The sequence below is a fragment of the Lissotriton helveticus genome, chromosome 10 (assembly GCF_964261635.1).
Source record: "Lissotriton helveticus chromosome 10, aLisHel1.1, whole genome shotgun sequence".
NCBI lineage: Eukaryota > Metazoa > Chordata > Amphibia > Caudata > Salamandridae > Lissotriton > Lissotriton helveticus.
The window spans coordinates 390825132-390846217 of record NC_136071.1 but is presented as its reverse complement, the minus strand read 5'-3'; the positions used below and the strand labels follow the sequence as shown (position 1 = coordinate 390846217).

The 21086-nt window shown below is 42.7% G+C and overlaps 1 protein-coding gene across 1 annotated transcript in view; it reads left to right on the top strand.

Moving 5' to 3' along the window:
- AGAP3 (ArfGAP with GTPase domain, ankyrin repeat and PH domain 3) overlaps positions 1 to 21086 on the top strand; it is a 2202224-nt gene that overhangs the window by 621462 nt on the left and 1559676 nt on the right. Inside the window, exon 8 of the mRNA XM_078662817.1 lies at positions 586 to 741. Coding sequence (XP_078518943.1) covers positions 586 to 741 — 156 coding nt within the window. The remainder of the gene's footprint in view (positions 1 to 585; positions 742 to 21086) is intronic.

The window sequence follows — 21086 nt, the reverse complement described above, 5'->3', positions numbered from 1 at the left end:
TTTTCCAGATCACCCCCTGACAAATTCAAGAGCTGTTTTCACCTGGTATGACTTTTATCAACGCTTTTAAGGTGGAAAGTCAGATTTGTGATGACTACAGGGTTAGCAAATGCTGAGAAATGAGTTTATATATGGGGTCAAGGCCTGTGTTTAGGCTACTTTAAAAATGCAGAGTCTGCAAGGAACGTATGATAAACAACTGAATCAGCGTAACCAAAGTAGCTGAAGGTGGTATCTTTTTATATTCTAGACTCTTTTCATTTGTTAGAATTCGGCCACTAAAATAGTTTGGGTTGTATGAATATAAGGATAGCTATAGTAAGAGGCTACCCCTTATTTTTTGTCAGAGGAAGCCACAGAGTCATCCCACTGGGTACAAAAAAGTTAATTACTGATGCAGGTCACTGCACAGAGTTACTTGGATCATGTAATTGTAATTTGAAACTTGCGTTGTTGAAGATTGCATCACTCTTGTTGTCAGGGACTTTTATCCAAATGTGCTTGTTGTAAAGGTTTTGCTGAGCCTTTTCTTTATATTATTGATAATTCCATTACAAATGTTTTCTGTTGTCTTTTACATTACAGTCCACAAATGGTACAGGTGGCTTTAGCGATTATTCCTCTTCTGTTCCATCTACTCCAAGTATGAGCCAGAGAGAGCTGAGGATTGAGACCATTGCTGCTTCTAGCACCCCAACACCCATCCGCAAGCAGTCCAAGCGTCGCTCCAACATCTTCACAGTAAGTAGTTTAATGTGACACTTGTGCACACTTTGCCTTACAACACTGATAATGAATTAAGGAGAGAAACTAGGAGGCGACATTAGCATACCAATATTGAAGGGGACAAAAAATGAGGGATTGTCGACTGATTTACGAGGGAGAACGAAGTTGGTGAGATCACATCTGTTGAAGATAAATAAGTCTTATCTCATGAAATGAGATGTAACAAGTTGTGGGTTGAATACACAGCCAGAGGAGTCTCAGAGAGACGGTAATGAGTAATATGATAGACGCTACCAATGATTCTCGCATGGAGTCTGGATTATTTTTTATTTTCCTGTGGGACACCTTGTGAACCATAGGATCGCAGGTCACAGACATAGGGTAGATGAATGGCAGTAATAAAGGCACATTAATCGGAAGATCAAGTGTGAGACTAGAAAGGAACTGGGAAGTTGAGTCTGAGAAAAGAACTGAGTGTGAAAGTCTCATTGAAGTTTGGGTGTGAATGGGAGGCCTCCTCTGTGGATGTGTGTGAAAGTGAATATTTTGCTTGATTAAAAAACGGTGACCCTTCTGTGCGTTCTGGTCTCCTCATCTACATGCTTTGGAGATTGCCTTTCAGATGGCAACACCTATTCCTGAAAGCCTCTATGCGAAATATCAAACTAATCGGCCATGACTAACACATTGTCTTTAAATGCAAAGATACACAGCTTACAACGAGCTATATTGTGCTCAAAGTGCATCTTCAAATTAAGCAATATAGTATCCCATTCTTGTTAACTTTTTAATTCTTATGCATATTTGAATGTATCAACATTAACATGCAAAAAAATTATTTACGCAGTCATTACAGACCTGGTTAACCAAAATTCATCAAGTTTTCTAAGAATTTATGAAGATGCGTCTGAATGGCATGGTTTCCCAAATAGGCCTTCTCAATTAGGAGTCCGTTTTCGAGTACAAGTTTAAAACTATTGTACTAAATAGAAGAAATCATTCGTATAAGTCAGCTGTCATCAACACTCAAGTTCAGTCTTTGAGCGTCACAACGATTAGCAATTGTTCCTATATGTCTGTGTTTACTTTGAGCCGGTTAAATTAGTTGCTACTTTTTGTTGCCTTTGACCAAATCTGCCCTTCTTTGCGTTCCCCTGAAGATTCATCTTCATCTAGAGTTTTATATTTTATCATGAAGCTCGCTCACGGATTTCATTCTTCAAGATTCCTGCAGTAGAAAAGTATGTAGACTTTTTGCAGTAACCTTTACCTCCAGTTAGATGTGTGCTGCTTGTTTTGAATGAAGTCCCGGATAAAAGAGAATAAGCATTTCTTAATTGCAAGACAGCTTTTCTAAATTGAGTTGATTTCACAGGTACAGCTAGTGAAATACATTAGGACTTCTGGTTTTCTAGGGAGATGGATTTCGGATTATTCAACGTATTTAATTTCCAGTTTCCCGTTCCACCTGCTGAACAGTCTCTGCAGATCCCGGCGGTCTGTGTTCGCAGCTATTAACTTGAGGACATCATGATCTTGAGGTAAACCTTTGAGGCTTACATAGCAAGAGTCACTGGGCAAACGGCCTAAAGTTTCTTTTTTTAAACTCAAAGACAAACTATCTTGGACAAGCCACCCCAGGGATTATCCTGCAAGGTGTAATATTTGGTAGCTTTCTGCTGCCGGGATAGGTGTGCCAGCTATCTGAGTTTTTATATACAAATACTGCAACCTTTACCGATGCTTATATCCACGTAGGTGGTGGAATAGGGCTCTTGTTAAAGTCTCTTCTCGTGCGTGCTGCTTTCTGTTCCCATTTTAGATGGAAGAGCTGAGAAGGTTACCGTGCTGGAAAATATAAAATGTTACATAATTACACTAGTAGTTTTCCAGCCGATATAGCCTTCTCAATTTACCATGCAAGTTTAGTTTAGTTGGTTTACCTCTCCAGAACACCTATGCGTTTTAAACAAACAGAGCAGACTTTAAAAAGTCTGTTCTGAATAGCAAAATGGCAGTGTTGAAGACTTCGTATTACAGGTAACTAACATGTCCTTGTGATCTTGTGCCAGAGAGATTATTCTAAGTTATATCATTGTAATTGACAGTACTTCCCTTTCAAATCGTGTTTCATGTTGGTAGTGCCATCTGTTCAATAGAAAAATGTCCTGCACCCTCTTATTTCCCTGCATTGGGAGTGGCACTGCAAAAGGTAGCAAATACATTACTGGTCTTTAAGTCCAGTGTTTAGAACTTTGCTATCTTGTGATGAGCAACAGATACTACTTAAAGAGCTCAGTACATTTAAGAAAGAAACTTAGTTTACATGCCGCTTTCACTTGCCTCTACACTCTTTATATACCTTGCTTGTAATTTCCCCACATGTTTTTGTGCTGACACTTTTCATCGGGTTTTTGTTCTCGTTGCGTGCAGTGTATCATTTCTGAACACTTAACTACAGCATCTACCTTTTCTGACTACATTGACACTTCCATATGGTCCGGTAAGGCAATAGCAACACATACTTACTACAGAAGCCCTGAAAATCAAATTTTTGGGTGGATATTGTAGCTCTATAAACAGCAAAATGCTATTTTGTCTGAAGCGCTGAAAAGTATCATACTGTTCCTGCCTTCTGTGCCTTGTCTTACACACCTAGCTGGAACTTGCCTCATCATAATTTTTTTTTCTCTTTACCAAGAGAGATAAATGCTCAGTAACTTCTTTCATTGCGTTAACCTTAATTGCATTTTGTTATTTCCTTTTTTAAGAGAATTTAATTTTCTAGCATGTGTAGTTCCAGCTCTTTGTTGGGCTCTATTTTCTTTTTCATTTTAGCTTCCAAAAGCAGTGAAAAATTGTGCCACCAACATATTTAAAACCAATGGGTTACACAATTATATATTATGTGTGATTTCAGCGAGAAGCTTCATCAATACATAGATACTGATACTTAATGCAAAGCACATATAACTGCAAGATACTGATATTGAATAGATTCTTATACAGGGTGGGCAAGGGTCTAAGATAGGGGATGGACGAAAGTGTTTATATATGGAATTGTTGTTTATTCATTGGAATTACTGTACAGAGATATACACGGGAACAAATACGTTTTTTGATATTTTCTGGACTGTTGCTGTGTTTTTGCACGCCTGAGATCTAGTGCTAGCTTTTTCCAAAGTCTGGAGGCATAGATGGAAAAGCTCAGTCTGTTGGTCTTTTCTGATGACTATTTCTAACAGCAGATTCCTCGTCTTTAGAATAATATCAGGAGACAGATTGGATCTGGATTTTTAAATATTATGTCAGTTCCTTTCTTTTAACACTCTTCGACGCAGATCCCAAGCTCTGCTCCCATCTTTTAAGTTGTACAGACACCAAAATTCATCGAAAACAGTGTCATAAGGAATATATCCTCCCCCTAGATGACTTCACGTTGGGCTGTGACTGCTGAGCGCTTATGTGGATCTGAGATCAACCTATTCTTTGCTTATGATGCCTCAGTTCTAGTCACATTTCAAAGTCATGCAACAAGTCCCCATGATTCATCCAAAGGCGGTCAGAGAGCAGGAAACAGAACTCTACATTGTGGAACACAGATGGAGGTCACTATTAAAACAACTCCTAACCCCACTACAAATTGCAGGGGCGTTCCTACTCCAAATCTCAAACCAAGTCCAAATCCAAGCCACACCACAAGTGCAAGAAGACCAAGCATGATTTGTCCTCTCCTCTCCATGCAAGGTCAGATGAGAATCTGCCAATTCAGCATTCCTAAGGCTCGATACTGCTGGTGTCCTCTAACTCTGAGCCGATCCTGAGGCTGGCGTGCCAGAGTTTCCCGGGCCATTGTCAACCTATCAACACACAGAGGCCTTTAAAAGGCCATGCTGCAAATCTTCAAGTTGATACAGTCTCCCCACAGAGACGCAGAAGCCGCCAGGCACATTTCTACTGGTTCCTCTCCGTCTTTGCTTGCACTGGCCGGTAGTTCCATACCGGCCACTTATGACATGCCGAGCCTCCTTCAGGTCCTCTGCTGTCACTGTCCCTTAGCTCCACTCTGGCCGGTAGTGCCATTCTGCTGCGCTGGCACTAACTACCTACTCCAGTGGACCCTGTACTGCATCTTCTCCTGAAACAGATTCCTGATCCAGAGCGACATCAAGATACACCAGACCCATGTTGCATTAGGAGATCACCAAAGTGCAGCACCTCCTTTGAAAAGTGATCCCCAGCCCTTCCCTCAATACCAGTTCTTTGGTTGGCTAGAGGCACTGTTCAACTTCAATTCGGACACAGATTAAGGGTTTCAGAACATACCACATGATGATGTTGAGGAGGAGGAGATGGACAGCTTGCTCCCGCCTCACTATGCTGATGCTGGATTGTACCTTGACCTATTTAATGTAAATCCATTATTTGTAAATCCAGTATTTGTAAAGGGCTAACAGCTACCCGAAGGCATCCCGGCGCTAGGGGCCATCGGGAAGATTAAGCAAGCTATTGCCCAGAGTCACATGGTGCTGGGCTGACCTGCCGCCGGTGATCGAACCGTGAGCCCCAGATTCCAGCGTCAGTGGCCCTGGCCGCGGTGCCACACCTCTTCCCTAGTCGGTTGGGTACTTTTGTGAGACTGAGTGAAAATCTCCACCAGTTTCAAATAAAGAACAAGGTGCCTTCTTTGCAGTGGCTTTCTGCAAGGCAGCAGCAGGTCTTGATTTACAATTGCATACAAAAGAAACAAAGGGTAATTTGTTGATGGAAATCTTATTGTATGTAACTGCCACGCCGTGGCCTATGCTGTTGTTCAGGGTAGCTCTTACAGACATCATAATGGAGACTTAGACATAGCAATACTCAGCTCCTCCAGTCATTGCCCAGCGGGAAGAAGACATAGGCCAGACCCAGGTGATGAGTTCTTTCCCACCCAACATCCAACTCCGGAAAGCTTAATGGTTGTTGTGTCCATGAGCAAGGCCAATCCAAACGCATTTGTTTCTGTACTGCCATATAGGGAGTTAAAGCACATTAACGCATTCAGCAAAGCACTGTTTTCATCTTCCCATTTGGCCCTATGCCACTGAGTGTGATCTGCCTATTAGGCTGATTAAACGTGCTCTTTGGAACATGGTAAGCGAGATCTGACTAATTCAGAGTAGCCTGTGTCCAGACAGTTCAGGATATACAAGACTGTGCCAAACATATTACAAGTCGACCTTGACATAATAGACCGTGTTGGCCATGCGCCATGGATACCAGTGATCAGCGCCATGCCTTGATGTGTGTCACTGGGTTTGCTGGCAAAGTTAAAGCGTCTTTAATCTGCATGCCTTTCTATGAATCCAGGCTCTTTGGGGAAAAAGGCAGAATCGGCAAAGAGCCCTTCAGAGACAGCTGCTATTTAGCCTGCTTTCTAGGTTTACCATCACTGGCTCACCTGTGCCAGAAGCAGTACAGAAAGTTTAGAGGCTACTCGTGGGGTCTGGACTATTGGCAGTGGCAGCCCTCGCAACCACATCAGCAGCTGGCCCACACTTTGCATAGTTTTAGATTATGCAGTGGTGGCTTCCCAAGTGGAAGACAACATTGCACAGTTGAAACCTGGCTCTCCTCTCAGCTCTTGTCCCTTAAGATTTGTTAGCACCTTTTTTCAAGGCTGCTGTTCCCCTAGTGTTCTGAAATTGTTATCAGGCCGGCATTCAGGGGATGGTTCCTCTCCAAGCTGAAGGAGGTGATTGTTGTACACCTCCTAAAAAGCGAAGCTCAATCCATTATTACCAGTTAGTTATAGGCACTTGTCCTTTTTGTACCAATTGTTTTCAGTTTTACATTTGTTTTACAAGGTATAGGTGAGAGAACAGGTCATGAAGAAGAGCAAGAATAAAAAAAGAGAAAAAAGGAAAGAGGTTGCGGGTAAAGAGGGAGAAAGAAAAAAATCACACTGTTCACCAGTGCACTCTTTCTTGGGTTAGAGTCAGCTTTGTGTGGATTCAAATCAAATATGCCCAAGGGAAGGATAAGAAGACACAAGTGTCCATATTGCAGCAAGTGAAATACAGTGAGTTGACATTCGTATTATACACCATTCCACATGATCAATGGTGACTAATAGTGAGAATCATATCATTTTGCTGTTCACTGTATATCAGATTAATACTAAAGCAAGGCAATGTCCATGCGTTTTGCTACCAATAAAAGTTCTGAACAGTGCATGTATTTTTCATGCTTTGCCGTTGTGATGCGTTATGGACAGAGGCAGACAATGTTTCCATGGTGTTCAAGTGCCACGTTTTAATCCATGACACAGATCATTTCTGAAAAACGGGCATGTTTCTCTGCTGACAACATGAAAGTCGAGAATTGGCTTGTGGAAGACAGTCGCGTGTACTCACCCTTCTATGTAGCTAGGAAATGTATGTCCTGCCATAATGGTGAAAGCAGAAGGGCAGTGGTGCAAGCCAACATGTGTTCCAGAATTGACTATGTTAATACATAGTATCTGGACAAGCTGAAGAGTAAACTGGACACTTAAAAAGCATTTCAATGCTGTAAATTGTATTTGTGTGTGAGGTTCTCATATTTTGTTAAAGAATTTGCAGGGTCCTACGTTTTGGTATGGTGCACAGGTTTCTTAACCGCATAATGCCATATTTTCCTTCTCATTCCCTCTGCTCTGCCAAGCTGGAGCTCTTGGCAATTGCACACTTCATCTTTCAAAGTCTGAGGGAACACTAATTGTCTTAGGTAGCTCCTACCCTCTGGAATTATTTGGCACTCTTCATGAGAAGTATCCAGGAACATTTGCTCTTCTTAAAATGCCTTGAACTATTAATCTAGTCATGCTGTTTAGAGGCCCTGTTACTTTCCCCTCCACTGGTCAGCCGACATCCCTATTTAGGATGAACAAGTGCTTGTTGATAAATTTCTTCCATAACAGAAAAGAAACCCAAATTATAATTATACTAGTCGAGCTATGCTGTAAAGGCCCCAGCCTGCTAATCTGCTTTGGCCACTAAGTTTGTGGACACTCATCAGTACAAATATTCAACAAGAAATGTATAGCACAACGAACAGAAGTCCCACTGATCACTATACTGGTTCAGATCTTCTGTGAAGGGCCCCCACCTACTAATCTGCATCTATCGCTAAGCTGATAAGCACTCCTCAGGCCATTACCTGAAGCAGAATCAAATGAAGTGTTTCCTGGTGCCTGCTGTCCATAGTCATCTTCTGAATAGAATTATTAGGTTCTAAGTGAGAGGAAACGCAACAGATGCACTCAAAATCAGTTAATAGATTGCTGTGCCATAGGTCATATGTAAATACATAGACTGCCACTAAATTGAGACACCATTAGGGCAGTGTGCTGGGCTTGGTGGCCCTCAGAAGACGGGGCACAATGCCTGACAAAATGCCATTCCCCGAGGCCAACACCTGGTGCATGTGGCAAAGGCTGTCTAGGCCTGGGCTTGTGTCCAAACTCCACTGCGCATAGCCAAAGAAAGGTGCTTGTTCAAGGGCTGGCCTTGGGGGAAGTCATCCCTGCACATGGACAAAGGCCATGCACAGCTGGGATTGACTGTAATTGGCATGTTAAGTGAAAGGAATAGTTGGATGTATTGTATGATTAAATAACAACTTCTACTGAAAAAACAAAGGTTGAAGTGGTGTTATGGTTAGCTTTGGTTATAAGATCTTGACATGTGTCTAAAATAAAAACCTTACATATTTACTGAAAAACCACGGTTAGAGTGAAGGCTTGATTACAAACCTAAGCATAAAAAAAAACTCTAAAATTGTCCAAATATTGTTAGGTATACTTACCATAACTTGCTCCCCTGTCATGTGCTGCTTACGACCTCACAAACAACATTACTCATGACATGCTATATGACATCAATGATGACATCCCTGATGATATCTCAAATTACATCCTTGATGACCTCATTGATAAATATATTCACTGGCCCCGCTTTTTACATTAGTTTTGGTTTTTCTAATGTGAATAATGACTTTGGAGATTTATTTTATGAGTATTTTTTCCAAATGAGTTAAAGCATTTTTTGAAAGTACTAAATATATTTTTATTGATTTATGTATGTTATTTTGCAACATTAATGGCTTTCTTGTTCTGTGAGAGTATTTGAATGTTTTTACTGATTATTTAGGTATTTCTGCATTGTGTGAGATTATATAACGAGGCAGGGATCTGGGACGTTACTTTTATGTCTGTGTGGTGAGGTAGGTGCTATTGTATTTTATTTGGCGATAATCTATAACGGTATATTTGTTCATGTGTGTCCTTGTCAGTCTGTATGGGTTTCTTTTTATTTGTATTTATCAGTAGCTGTGTGGTCCTATGATACTGATGGAATGTTTATATTACATAGGAGTGTTTCTAAGTCATGGAATGTGTGTTGCAGTATACCACTGAGTGTTTTAATTTTTACAGCAGCTTGTATATCATGGTGATTTTCAGGTGATGATGGTGCATGTGTGGTAGAGACATAGTGAGTGTCTTTGTCAATGTTGGCACTTTTATAGTGGTTTGTGATAGATGCAGTCTGTCTCAATATTGATGCCTGTGTTTTAAACCAAGGGTTTTTTAGTTGGATTAGACTGGGTTAATGTTTGAAATAGGTACGTTTCTGTAGTAGTGTTTTAGCTACTATTACATGGTGTAAATTAATTGGATTGATAGTTCTACAAATAGCATATCATTAGTTATCAAAGTTTTTTCGGTGAAAAAGTAAATCTTAATATACCTATTAAGTATTTGTCAGAAATATAAATGAGCCGAGTATTGATGCTGTTGTCCTCATAGATTAGTGTTATCATATTAAATGTCATGAGTGATGTTATGTTAAGTCATAAGCTGTGCATGATGGGGCGCCAGTTATGGTTAGTATATTTAATATAACTGATGAATTTTAGTGTTGTTTTCGGGTTTCGTTTTCTAACTATAACTTCTCTTTAACTGTGCTTTCTTATAGTCATATGTTCAATAGTAGTATATATCATTAGTTTTGCTAAAATTCCATAAAAGTAAACATCACAAGTAGCAATAAATACATAAATAAAATGACCACAAACATATTCATCAGCAAGTCAAAGATGGTAGAATAAAATACAGAATAAAATAGCAGATAAAGTACTTATACATTGTCAAAAAAGCAACAAAGACATAAAACAATCTTCCCCCCAAGAGCTATAATCATATAAATTACATTAATCTCTGCTCATTTACATCTAAGCCAGTCCAAATGCCATTTTGTAAAGAGCTAATTTGCTAAATAAGGCTAAGTAGGGAGAACCTTCACACTCAGTTTCCATGCCCACAACAAGAATGGAGATAAAGCAAACACAATCAGTCCACTTGTGTTACTTTTCAGAATTCTAAATGTATCCTGTTAGTTTCGGACCCCAAGCAGCTTATATAACAGGAAAATCCATTTCATACAAGGGCTTCTACATTTAAAGCAGAAGAAATGGAAACATGTTTCTGTCTCATTTTGCAATGGACAATGTGGGCAATCATTAGTTTGCTGGCCTACTTTTCCCCATTTTACTGTAACAGAATTCAAAGTGCCCATGCTAAATTTTACGTTTAGGTGCTTTGCCTTGGGAGGATGGATTCTGTCCAGATACTGTTCGTAATAAGGGGAGCACTTATGATTAAGGAATTGGCCCGTTAAACTATCCACAGCCTGGTTATTACAAATCTGCATTAACACAGAATCCCAATAAGCTAATTTGAATACCTGGGTAACACCCTTCATGATCCTCAGTGGAGAGTCCCATATCTCCTCTATTTGATCTTCTTGCACACATTATTAACGAATATCACTTGTTACAACGTGAGTCATCACAACGTGTGCCATAACGCTGTTGTTACAACGACGCGTTGTTACCAAGCAAAGCTATTACTACGCAAGTCATTACATCGACTTGCAGTAGATGGCGTGCTGACATTAGAAATGTATAATTTACTATTCCAACTCCAGCCTGCGTAATAGTAGGGAAGGTGTTGGAGTAGTAAACTATACTATTTCTAATGTTAGCAGGCTTTCTACTGTAAGTCGATCAAATGACTTGCATAGTAATGGCATTGCATGGTAACAAAACAGTTGTTGTAACGACTGCGTTGTAAGGGTATTGTGATGTGATGCCCGCGTTGTAGTGGCTGTTTCCCATTCTGACCATATCTAAGCCATAGGATGTGTGCATGGGGATCCTGGGAAATCAGTTCTGACAAAGCATTCCTGTAAGATTTCAGGTCATCTGAAGTCCACAAGCGTACGCCAAGTAAAGGTTTTAGGGAATTTGCTTAAGAGCCATATTAAACTTAAGCAGTATAAGTGGGGTGCTTGTAGGCATTTAGCAAAGACCTGATGGATTTATTTTTAGATAACGAGAGCGCTTGGCAATAAGTGTACCCCCATAGCTCAGCGCCATATGTCACTGCTACCACCGCTGTTGTTTTGTACACACTAAGAGCTGATGAAATAGAAATAGATCTTTTAAAGAGGTCTTCTACGTTCTACCAATAGCTGAGGCCCTTTGTTAAAGGATGGTTCTACTTTTTTCTACTTGGGGGCCCAAGTCAGGTTGTCAGTCGTCCTTATACTTTGGCAATCAAAATATTTTACCTGCTCAATGGAAACAACCCCAATAGCCATTTTACCCCAAAATGATTTGTGCGGGTTTAGCACCATATATTTATATTTAGAGAGATTTATTTCCAGGCCCGACTTGCACAGAAGGCTGCAAAGGAATCCAACTCCGATTTGCTGAACCATCGAGGTTCTTGATATGAGAAAAGTGTTGGCTGCAAACATTAAAATTGGGATGGGAAGTCCAATTAATTTGGGTGCATCATTATTGCTTTGTGCTAAATAATCTAATGCTCCATTGATGTAGAGGCTAAACAGAGTGGGAGCCAGCACACATCCCTGTCTGACGCCACGCTTTATGGGGATCTGGGTTGTAAGAACCCCCCCCCCCCGTTCCACCTCACTCTGGCCTATGTGTCAGTGTGTATGAGTCTCATCTTCTGAAGCAGTTAACCTATGAGATCATAAGACTCTATAGCTCTTTCCTCAGGACCAGATCAAATGCCACCCTCAAATCAATGAAAGTGACATAGAGATGATCCCGCCTAAGGGTAGTGTATTTCCAGCACAATTTTTTTAAGGAACAGATCTTTTATTCATTTTAGAAGGCCTACCAACACATATACACAGCCATTCGCCTACAACCACAGGGGCCGGCGGCTAGGAAAGATGCATAGGGCCTATATTTACGTACACAGCTTCAGTACCTTCAACCCGGAGGCTGGCAGCGTTAGCAAAAATAAACGGAAGCCATCGAAAGGGCAATACAGATCCGAGAACAGGAACCCATGAAAGAATAGAACAACCCACCCTCCCGCCTAAAGGAATATAAAGAAGAAAGAGGGGTGCCCGTACTGTTGTATATGAATCTAGGATCCTAGTGTAATTTTCCCGATTCATGCCCATATATAGGTATAAATCACCCAATCCTTATATAGGCATAGAAATCATAACCATATTTAGACTTAGCCTATGCAGTTCAAATACAGCATGGCTACTTCCACTAGTTCCGAGAATCCACAACGATTTCTTGGAAAAACCCGCCTTCAGCAGTCAGGGACTTCCCCTTGCTTGAATATTGATTTATCCAAGAACTCATGGATATTCCAAAGAACTGAGTCTTTGATGACGTTATTATGTCCAACCTTACGTCAAACTCGGCACCTTCAAGGTATAACTATGCCCACATTTGCCCAGGCAAACACACGGTGGTTTGGAGCAGTTCAACTATCTACCTACACAACACACCTCGCCGCAGCAAGTGCCGAAGGAAGCCGACCCTCCAGCAGACGCACTGAGAGAGACGCTGTCTTTTCTCCTGCCGAGAAATCCATCTCCAGTGTTTCCAAGCTACCCTTGCGGGTTGCAGGGAAATCAAGTCCTGAGAGAGAGATACAAGACCTCCTTCATTCTAAACCAAGGTACGGAGTTGATTAGACCCTTAGAGAATTCTTGGAATAGATTCTTGGCAAAGAATACTAAAACTTAAGCTACTCCTCACTTACTACTTCCCTTGTACTAGACCTAGGTTAGGTACACCGGGGTAGGAGTATTTTAGAAGCACCAGTTGAGTACTTTTAGTCATTATTTATTAATGTATGCATTTTATGTTATTTTATATGGCTTAGAAACCATACCATGCTTTTACAGTATTATTTTATAATACTCTTCGTACTGTACGCATTATACTTTGCAACCAGTATTACGATTGTAGTAGTTCATTTCCTGTGCTTGAGAAAGAAGACTGTTCAATAAATATTTTTTATTGAAAACGCCCGTCTCTCTATTTCTCTGCACCTCTGGTGAAACGAAGCATGCACGATTGACTGAGTGTAATAACTATCTATTGTTTACGCGACTCTAGAGATACTTTCTTATTCTTGGGAAACAAAGTTGTCATGTTTTAAGCGGTTATCAGAAACTAATCCCTTCTTGTGTATTCGAGAAAGTTTCTAGTGATCTCTGAGCTAGCTTGCACACACAATTAAGTCTAATATATTCGGTAGAGATCTAGTCGACCTCAGTCCTACGTCTAAGCTACAGGATATATTATTCCAATGCGCAGAGCCTGGTGGGAATATAGGAACTACACTACAGTACCATGATTCTTCAGGTGCTAGACAGTGACCCGATCCCACCCGCCAGGCTCGATCCAAAGCCTCCTGTGAGACCAGATGGGGAGCACCCTATTCCTGATTCTGAGGGATCAGCTTGTGGAGTTGCAGAAGTTTGGGGCAAATGACTTCCCAGAGGTCTTTTGATAATAATGCAATGAAAGGAGCCCATAGTTCTGCGTATTTCTCGCCTTTCTGGTCTTGTACCAGAGAAAGGCGTTTCATAGCTAGGGTCATCCAAAGTCTATGAAGCCATGCCGTGTGTTCGGGGACAGTGGCTGTGCCCCAATGTTCCAGAATTGCTTGGCGTGCTACAAGTAGCGCTAATGCTCTCTGCCTGCCTCGCAGCTACCGCAACAGGACCGTAACAGGAATGTTATAGGGTTCGAAAGTCCTAAGATAGTGTAGGCTGGGAAGCAAGGAATCTCAGTCTCAAATGTAGTGTCAATGTCATTGAGCAACTGCTCCCAGAATCTCTACAGGCGCGGACAGTGCCAAAGAAGATGTGCAAGGGAGCCTGTCAGGCCACAGCCCTGCCAGCATTCCTCTGTATGGTTCTTGTCACATTGATGGATGTGAGCGGGCGTGAGATACCTTAAACGCCGATTCTGCTCCAGCGGTATTGTAGGCTGTGTGATGGGCTCTCTAATGGATGTTGTCCCTTTCCTTGTCAGTAAGAGCTCGTTCCAATTCCACCTCCCAGTGGAGTTGGCCTCTCGGGCGATTCCCTTTCTGGCATGGTGCAAGAACAATAGAGTTCCGCTATAAGATGCTTGTCATCTTTCCTGTTCACAATCAAATTCTCGAACGGGGTAAGTTTACGAGAAACGTGTAGTAAGTAAGCCACGGAGGTAGTCCAATGCCGTAATTGTAGGTAATAGAACTCGTCTATACGGAGAAGGTCGAGGTCCTGATGCACTCGAGTGACGGGAATAATACTGTTGAGGTTGAATAGGTGAGCTAAGCGCTTGCAGCCCGCCTCCCTCCATCGCTAAGCAACCTCTGACCTACATCCCGGGGGAAATCAGGGTTATCAACCATCGGTGTCGTCGGGGAGGGGAAGGTTGTAAGGCCTACACCGACTGGGGAGGAGTAGAGACCCCATGAGCGCGATCGGCGAGGAAGCCAGATTTCTTGCCAAACATTCGCACCGGCTAGCGCCTGTTCCATAAAGGTCCAGTGCTTTTCGGAAAGGGGGCGATTCCATTCCAATACATACCTTAGGTGGGTGGCCTGAAGATACCGGTGGACCAATGGCAGATTCACCCCGCACACGTGTTTGGGGCGTGACAGTTGTGATACGGAGAGGCGTGTCTTCTTGTTGCCCCAGATACATTTATTTATGGCCAGCTGTAAAGCTCCCTAAAATGGTTTACCCATGTCTCCAGCTGGATTGCTGGGTCTAGAAAACTATCAGCCACCAGCTTTCAGAAAAGCTAGGTGTTTCTCTCTTGCAAGGCTTCACTCAATCAATCAGGATTTATAAAGCACGAATAATCACCCGATAGGGTATGCAGGCGCTTGCAGGATCTGGAGTATTTTTTTAATTTTCAGGTCTTGAGGGCCATTTGAAATTATAGAAGTGAGGTGAGGGTTCGAATGTGCATTGGGAGGCTGTTCCAGGTCTTTGCTGCGATGTGGGAGAAGGAACGCCTTCCACTTCTGCATCGAGTAGCTGGTTCTGCTTCAGGTGTATCCACACAAATGAAGAGACAGGAGAAAGAGCCTTCTCTAGCTCTTCTGACTTAGACTACAAATCTCACAAAAAGAGAAGGAACTATGCTCAGTGCTGTAAACCACAGCCTACTGGAAAGCGAATAGTATCCCCCTAGTTACTGTAATTATCGACATAGGGGAGGAAAAAGACAGATAAAGTTGAAGAGTGATTGCAGACCAGAGTCTAAGAACAAGCCAACCGGCTTGTTGAAGACTGCCCTCACCCACTTAATAGTAGCATGCTTCATCATTACGCTGCTCCAGACACTCTGGTGCAGACCAATACTCAGGGTGGAGCGCTGATTTTTTTAGAGAAAAGAGGAGATAGTACTATGAATGAGGGATCCCAAAATGCAGAGAAAAGAAAGTAATAAAACTGCCTAAGTGAGAACCATTATACTCAGTTTTTTCGTGGTCCCACTTGACAGGGTTAAAAATAAATGTTGGGTGTGTAAGAGAAGTTACCTCTCCAACACCCTTTCTGTTCCTACCGACGTGTTTCAGTCAACCAACTTAGCCCTAATGGATCTCTGGGCTTTCTCAGGGTCCTGATCCCTCTAGGTTTCTTGAAAAGGTCAATAATTAAGCTTTAGTCAGCCAGTTAAACAATTAATTTTGCCTTACTTGGTTCTTGTTATGTAACCAAAATAACATCCTTTTATTTGAATATATATATATATATGTTGCTTCTCGTTATTTAATGGTACAACACCAGGTACAATATACCCATGTGAGGCAATAGGCGATCAGTCCATCAAACTACACCAATGAAAATGTACCCAGCATCATGTGGACTTATGAACTCTCTTAAAAATCAATCACTCATTACTCACAAAATGTATACGTTTCCTTGGTCACTCTTACCCGAGTTAAACACTGTGAATAAACATGGCAATGTAAAAAAAGGTTATGCTTAATTCCAGCCATTAGTCCTACCCCAAATGTATTCTGTCTTATCAGTGGGTTAGTACCCACCAACGATATGTCTTGCAGTTAAACTGATTATGGACTCCTTGCCAGGCCCCCGCTTACCGGTATCCCATTGGAGATAAGTTACCCCTGTAGTAGTCCCTGCACCTACACTCGCCTCGCTGAAACACAATATACGAGTGTATTGTCCCCCTCTTTGATTTTAAAACCAACCCCCACATTAGCAATCACCGGGGCTTACTTCATCAAGGGTTCGGCATCTCCCGTAAAGCCACTCTTAGGCCTCTGGCGGTAGTGGTGAATGGGCAGTCTAGTTAAGTAGATGTTCCCTAAGGCTCATACTCTGCTGCGTCCTGTCATGTGGCCTATCCCGAGCTGGAGTTCGGCTCAGATCTCTACTGCCTCGGGAGCGGCAGCCATCTTGGAATGGTTGATGTCTTACTGCCATCCACTCAGCCCACATCCTATGTAGAAGATTTCGTCAAAACCCAAAGTTCCAACCAAGCCAAGACTGACCTACCAAAACCCTGGTTAACAGTACTGGAGTGAACCATGCCTAAGTAGAAACTTCTTGGAGTACCTACGTTTAAGCAAAAAGGCTCAGGTATGTGTATCGACTAAATTCAGGATTCCTGCGTAAACCTGTGCTTATACTGGGCCAAAAATATGCGATATCTGTACTAGTTGTAAATGGAACACCTCGGTGTTACATCAATGGGAGATAAAAAAACTTACAGACATCCCTCTTGATCTATCTGTATATATACTATGTGTTGTTGTATAACAAAATAACCACAATGTAACCACACTCGTCTTTCTTACCTAATTGAGACAAAAATAACAAAATTAAAAAAAAAACTTTTATTTATAAAAGGGTGTTTTTCTGAATTTGTTATTCTCTAAAAAATAAAATCAAAAAACACCCTTTTATTTATAAAAGAGTGTTTTTTGATTTTGTTATTTTTGTCTCAATTAGGTAAGAAATTCGAGTGTTGTTACATACAAGAACCAAGTAAGGTCAAATTAATTGTTTAACTTGCTGACTAAAGCCTAATTATTGAAATGTTCAAGAACCCTAATGGGATCAGGACCCTGAGGAAGGTCAGAGACTCTTTAGGGCTGATTGGCTAAAACATGTCTGTAGGAGCACAACATTTATTTTTAACCCTGTCAAGTGGGACCACAAATAAAATGAGTATGATGGTTCTCACTTAGGCAGTTTTATTACTTTCTTTTCTCTGCATTTTGGGATCCCTCATTCGGAGTACCATCTCCTCCTTTCTCTCTTCGTTCTCTAGAAAAGAATGGTGCTCCACCCTGAGTGTTGGTCTGCACCAGGGTGTCTGTAGCTGCCCAATGATGAAGCATGCCACTGTTAAGTGGGTGAGGGCTGTCTTCAACGAGGTTGTCACACAGCTCCTGTGATGTTGTGATGTTGCTTTCACTGGCAGCCGGGTTGGAGAATTGCTTAATGATGTTGAAAATGTCCTTGGTGTTGATGGCACTGGTTTCAATGCTTGTGGCAATGGCTGTCTTCTTTGTTACCCTCAGCAGGTAGTGGTAAAGGTTAAGGGAGGTTTTCAAGGCTGTACTATCAGAGGTGTCCATCCTGGTGTACCATCTCCTTTCCAACTGTTTGCTGTCTCGTTTAGTTGTTCTGTGTTCTTGTGGGTATTAGCTGGCCTTTTTGTAGGATTTTCTCTCGATGCTGCTCTTGATGGGGACAATGCTGTTTGTGCAATTGGTAATCCAGGCATTGACGTTTTTCCCTCCCTGTTCAATGTTGGTCGCAGTAGCAGTGTTAGTGGTGTTCTGTGCATTTACTGTGATTCTCTGAGATTTTATTCCACCTCTGGTTGGGGGCGTTGGTCATGGTGGGGTGGCGGTGCGAGAGCTGAAGTGGACGATGGAATGATAGGTCAATGTGAGTTCTGTGACATGGCTGTATTTTACGGGTTTGCTGGAGGTGAAAATTGGGTCCAGCATGTGTCCTGTGGTTTGTGTGGTGGGTCGTGAATGATCTGGGTCAATCCGAGGCTGCTCATAACTGTCGAGGAGGAGCGCAGTGTTTTTGTCATTGTGATCGTCGATGTGGATATTTAGGTAGCCGAGGGAGATGTAGTCCTTGGAGTCTAAAGCTAGGGGAGCAATGAAGTCTATGCTGGTGTTGCAGAAGCCGTAGCACGGGCATGGGTGTTCGGTATGCAAGGGTGCCTCTGATAGTTGTCTTGTCGTCTGTATGGAGCTTGAAGTTTAGATGTTCCATTGGGTTGGGGTGGTGTCCTTGTTGGTGGTATACTGTATGGTCTCTTTGAGGATGGTAGCTGTCCCTCCTCCTGGCTTGTTGGTGCAGTCCTGGTGAGTGATTTTATATCTGTGTCGATCGCTGTGGCAATGTCTGGGGTGGATGTGGTGAAGAGCCAGGTCTCAGTGAAGAAGACTATGGGGCCTATTAGGATGGCGGACGGACCTGCTTCCGTCCGCCATCCCTGAGGTGGAGGGACCGTCCGTAGGGGCAGCGGCGGTCCCTCCGGTGCAATTAGGATGTGACCGCCACCCTGGCGGTCACAACCCGTATTTTTAACCTTGCGGCGGGTGCTGCTTGAAGCAGAACCCGCCGCAAGGTTAAAAATGCATGTTTTACATTTACATGCACAAAGCGGCAGGCACCGCGCGGTGCCTGCCACTTTGTGCATGTAAATGCTGGGGGGTACCATAGGTACCCCCCATCTGCACCCCCCGACATCCTGGGGGCCCGCAAAGGGCCCCCAAACACCATAGACCACATGCTTTTTCACGGCGGAAAAGCTGCCGTGGAAAAGCATGTTTCCATGCACATGCTAATTTGGCAGACACCTACACCAAATAGCCCTCCACACCCCGCGGATCAGCGGCGGACGGACCTGCCGTCCGCCGCTGGTCTCACCGCAATCCCACCGTCATCCTAATCTGGCGGTGGGTGATGTCTGTGGCCGCGGCGGTGAATCTGCATCCTCCAGGCCGGCGGTGGCTTCCGCCGGCCTAGGGGATGCGGATTCACCGCCATCCTAATCGGCCCCTATGTTGGGTGCAAGGGTGGCAATGAGGTCCCATAATTCAGTGGAATGCTTGCATAGTAAGTGTGTGTTGAGAAGGGCACATGCAAGTTGGTGTTTTTGTTAGGTGGTGCCTGTGGTGCGTTCGCGGTGGGGCTGGTTGGTGGGCTTGTGTGTGCGCAGTGGCAGGTGACGTGGCAGTGGGTTCAGGTGAAAGATCCTACTATGGAGTGTGGTGCGGTGCGGTGGCAGTGTTTGTTTCGGCAATGGTGTATCTTCGGGGTGGGAGGGGAAGAGGTCATGGTACTGGGTGGTGTTCAGGCACGGATCGGCACAGACCGGCTTATCTTTGGTGCGCCCTTGGCCCGTCAGCAGCGAGCCCACTACTCGGTAGTGCACAGCCTGCATTAAGTGTTTCCTAGGGTGGGCGTGGCTTCTATTGGCAGAAAGAACAGTGAGTCGGAAAAAAAAACAGCGGGAAAACCCGGCAGCTGTGGTGTCACTGGATCAGTCTGGAACAAGCAGGAACTGGAAGCCACAGGCAAGTGGCAAGCTAGGTGCCAAGATGCCTTCATTTAAAGACACCCATTGCTCAGCTTCCCAATCGCTTTTGGCTTCCCTTAATGTTTTTTTTTTTTAGGTCCCCCTTGCTTCTCTTATCTCAGTGATGTTCCTCATCTGTATTGCAGTTAAAAGGATATGTTTAGCAATCCGGCTGGATTATGAGTACCATCTACGGGTTTTTCTAATTCATTCCCCTGCCTTCTTTCGTCCATGAAAAAAGGCTTCAGTTGCTCCATCAAATTACAATTTAGGGCTACAAAATTAATTTCAGTTGGATCACATATTTTCACCAATTCAGGGGCCATTACCTCTACAAACAAGTTAAAGATTTGGGCCTGGGCATTATTATCATTTGCTACTACAGCCCATTTGACATTTCTCTTGTTAGTTGCCAAAATATTATTCGTTACTGTTCTTGGAGCCAAACTATTGCATTTGAATGGGCAATATCAGCACTTAGCGCTTGATGATCACTATCAACTTTCACTTCCACCGCCATTTCCTGTGGAAAAGGCCAGAGCTTAATCCAAAAATATATAATCAAAGTGGCTGCTCTATGTTCCTCTTTTAGTCATATATGTATGTAAGGGGAGAGGTGTGGCGCCACGGTGACTGACGCTGGACGCTGGGGATCACGGTTTGATCCCCGGCTCCGGCGGCAGGGGTCTGCCCAGCACCGTGCGACTCTGGGCAATAGCTCGCTTAATCTTCCCCCCAGCGCCGAGATACCCCTTTGGGGGTGATTTGTGCGCTATACAAGTACTGGATTTACATTTTAATTGGATATTAGACCATTGCTTTTGCCAATTACCACCTAATGATCTATAAGAATAATAAGAAAGGCTTTCATTATCAGTGTGACAGGTCTTCGCAACCAGATGAGGTGAACACTGATTGTACTTTCTTTGAAAATACACCTCTGCATCAGAAGCATGAGTATGTCCTGTCACAAAATCTGATAACATCAACATAGTATTATAGAGAACAAAGTCACGACCTTCTACTAATTTACGACACTTGAGAGTGTGTTTTACTTTTTTATTTTAAAATATCTGACGTTGCACATCTGTATTTTATATTTTATGAAGAAATTTCTTCGTGTATACTTAACAAATTACTAAATTAAAAGTTAATTGTAACAGTAAATCAATAAGTAACCCTCTTGATCAAACATGGTGATTTTGGTTACTAACAAAATAGACGTAACAGGACACAGGTTTTTAAAGTGACTCCAGCAGAAATGGTGTGCAGTTGGGAAACATCAGACCTTAGAATATTAAGCTGAAAGGGTCATACACTTCCACATTTCCCTGTCAGTTATAGAGGTTCGCCAATGCCTTCATCAGTATGAACATGATGAGATGGATGCCATCTGTGTACAC